The following is a 3,463-nucleotide window of genomic DNA, read 5'->3' on the forward strand; positions in this document are numbered from 1 at the left end:
AGGATTGTATGGCCAAAAACAAAGATGCTTCACCACAACCTCTTCTTCTCATTGGCTACAAAAGAGGTTACACTATAGCCACTCATTTTACTTGGCCACAAGAAGGTTTCATCATAGCCACTTCTTTTGCCACATCATTCTCTTTTTCTTTTAAGCCAATATTTAATAACATATATTGCCTATCATCTCATCACTGCATCAAAATATCTTCACAACTTCTTCACAGATTATTATCTCAGTGATTGCACTGTCCCTGAGATTCAAGCTCTTCATGACTTATAGGACGCAAGTTTCTGATATAGACAAATGGATATTTTTAATGTTGAGGAGAGATGTTCTAAGAAGAGTTTTCGAGCTTCTTGATCAAGATTTTGGTCGCTATATCAAGGATAACCATGGCTTTAAAGATACTCGGATTTGAAAGAGCTTTATGCAGCAAACCTGGGATTAGAAAGAGCTTTGGTTTATGGCAAGATATTAGCACCAACATTCTAAATATTCTTTGCTTCTGCCCTCCTAGTTATTGCTTTTGGAGAGCAACTTAGTAGAGATACAGATTGAAGCTTGAGTAAAGTGGAAATATTGGTTTCATGATGTTTTGCCTTGGGCTGATTGGTTTTGTATTTGGACATCACTCCTTTTGATATTGCTGGCAATTTTTAATGCATGCAATGTTATCACTAAGTTTACTAGAATTGGAGAGGAGTTATTTGGCATGCTAATTACTAGTATTGCAGAGGAGTTATTTAGCATGCTTATAAGGGAAAGGATCCCAACTACAGAAGCAGATGGCAATTGCAGCAAAGGGATAAAAGGCACCTTGTTGTCAATTCCATGTATTCTTAGGATCTATTTTGCTGCTTCATCACAAAGGCCATATCTTTAAAAGCCCTATCAACTCTACTTACGTACCAACAATTACCACCATTTCATTCCTACTCTACTTCTTGCCTCTCTCATAAACATACAATATTATAGTGTGTATTTTACATTAATGAAGCTGCACATAAGAATTGAGATTCCGATTCTTCTTTTTTTTCTTTCATCATTTATGATTGGTTTGCTTCTGTTCATAATGATTAAACTCGGATATAGCTTTTGTCATGGATGATTAAACATTGGATGGTTAGCTTCTGTCTAAGGTGGTTAAGCTGAGATATAGCTTCTGCCATTGATGATTTAAAGTGCTGGATGATATAGTTTCAACCATGAATGGTTTTACATGTTGGCTGATATAACTTCTATCATGAATGGTTAAACATTGTTATTGCTTCAAATCAAGATTTCAAGTCGGGAGTTAAAATTTTCATTCACCAGCTTGAGGGGCTATCGAAGATATTTTAAAGATTATTTTTAGAAGATGATGGGTGTTTAGGAAGTTAGAAATTAATTAGTTGAGTTTGTATTAGTTGTTTCATTTACAAACTTTCTTTTTCCTTTTTTTCTCTTGCATAAATAAGTTATATCGACTTTACTTTTTAATCAATGATAATAAGTTAAATTTCCACATTTTCTTCTTACTCTCCGATAAAGGTTGAAGGGATACCTACAGCTATACAAAAATAAAATATCATTCTCCATGCCCCAATTTTTAAGAATTGAGAAACATGGAACAGCAAGATAACAAGCAAACTATTACTCCTCCGCTTAGAAAAGCATAAGGCTGGTGCCCAATTACTCATTCTTTTCCATGTCACTTCACAATTTTCTTCACTAAAGCTTAGTAGTTCATTTTTCTACTCCGTCATATCTATTTTTGTTCTTATTTTATTTTAAATCTCTGGCTGCTTTTCTATTTTAATTTGCCTACTTCTATTTGCTAATATGCAAAATTAGTTATTAATGTATATAACTAATTTAAAAATTGATTGAGAGTTACCCTTTCTCCAATTTTCATTCTTAATTACATGCTTAAGGCAAAAAAGAAGAAGCATTTTAACAGTGGAAGAACAAACTAATTTAAACTAAAACTTCATACAGTATGTAAAAAAGGTACATTGAGTATATACATATATATACTTATATACTATACATACTGTATAATATGACAAGAAGCCTAACCATACAAGCACTTTAACTAAACATAGCTTTAATTAGGGTAGATGGCATTGAAATTTTGCATAGCTAAGCAAGATTCTCCTTCAATTAGCCACATCAAACTTTAACAAAGCGCAAATACTCCTTCTTTGAAGGAAGATCCTTGGTCACAAATCCTTGAGGGAACATCTCTTCAGCTTGCTCATTAGTCACATCTGGGGAAATGACAACTTTCTTTCCTGGTTTCCAATTTGCTGGGGTTGCAACCTTAAACTTTGAGGTCTTCTGAAGAGACTCTATCACCCTCAACACTTCATCCATGTTCCTTCCAGTAGTTGATGGGTAGAGAAAACTCAACTTGATCTACAACAACTCATGGCCAATTAATATTAGCCTAATTAACTTATTTTCTATTTAAAATATAAATGTAATTGTTAAAATAGTGAAGTTGTTAGTTGATTTTGGTTTGTTAATTATAATATTGTTTTCGTTAATCGATTAAGATTTTAATTAATCGATTAACTAGTTAGTATTTAAAGGGTGATTCCCTTATTCCTTATAATTCAATTCATTTATTTTCAGTAATGAGAAATATTAATTCTTTAAACTTTCTTTCTCATTCTCTTTTCTGATCTTCTTTGTTTCATCAAGAAGATTCAGACATGCCTCCTACCATGTTAATAATAATATTTATGCACTCATGAATAGTGAATGACGCATTAATGATACAGAAAACTCATGCACTGTCTCAGTTGTCCGTGGTATATTTCTTTCTCTTAAAATATTTGATAATCAAAAGTTTATGACGATTTTTTTATGAACATTATCTAATAAATTAAGAGGGTTCAAATTAATTTATTATTTGTTCAAAGAGGACTTTCACCTTTTTATCTGGGCCCACAATATGAAGGGCCCTAGAGGGTAAGTTACCAGTGGAGTCTTTCTCATCAGGATCGACCATGTTCAGTTGCTTGATAATTTCTCTGTTTGGATCAGAGATGATTGGATAGTTCACCTTAGCATCTGGCTGCATGCAACAGAGAAAACGCCCTTAAATCCTCCATAAATTTAGATACAGGGTATGCTATAGTTGGTGTCTTAAAAATGAGATTCAACGTGGATTTATTGAATGTTAATTTTACAGTAAATTTAAAATTGATCATCTCATACAACTTGCGAACTTTTTTTACACATCACCAATCATTGTTTCTTCAAAATCAAAGGATCTATCATTGCTATTTCAAGTGTGCTAATATAGTACAAGTCATCAAAAGATACTTTGATATAGTAGTATAATGATTTAAACAATGATTCACTAGTTAATATATATATATATATATATATATATATAAATATTTGATCATATGCATGATTCTCCGCAAAAACATTTTGGTAAAAAAATAAGTTATTTTCATACAAATTTTAC

The 3,463-nt window shown here is 32.1% G+C and overlaps 1 protein-coding gene across 1 annotated transcript; it reads right to left on the minus strand.

Annotated features, from left to right (window-relative positions):
- Window positions 1–1,955: 1,955 nt before the first annotated feature.
- On the minus strand, window positions 1,956–3,064 carry LOC109341889 (1-Cys peroxiredoxin-like; the record flags this gene model as incomplete). Its single annotated transcript, XM_019579861.1, is given in 2 exon segments — window positions 1,956–2,400; window positions 2,921–3,064. Coding segments are annotated over 2 exon segments (324 nt in total). The 3' UTR covers window positions 1,956–2,154.
- Window positions 3,065–3,463: the final 399 nt, after the last annotated feature.

The sequence above is a fragment of the Lupinus angustifolius genome, unplaced genomic scaffold (genome assembly GCF_001865875.1).
Source record: "Lupinus angustifolius cultivar Tanjil unplaced genomic scaffold, LupAngTanjil_v1.0 Scaffold_809, whole genome shotgun sequence".
Lineage (NCBI taxonomy): Eukaryota > Viridiplantae > Streptophyta > Magnoliopsida > Fabales > Fabaceae > Lupinus > Lupinus angustifolius.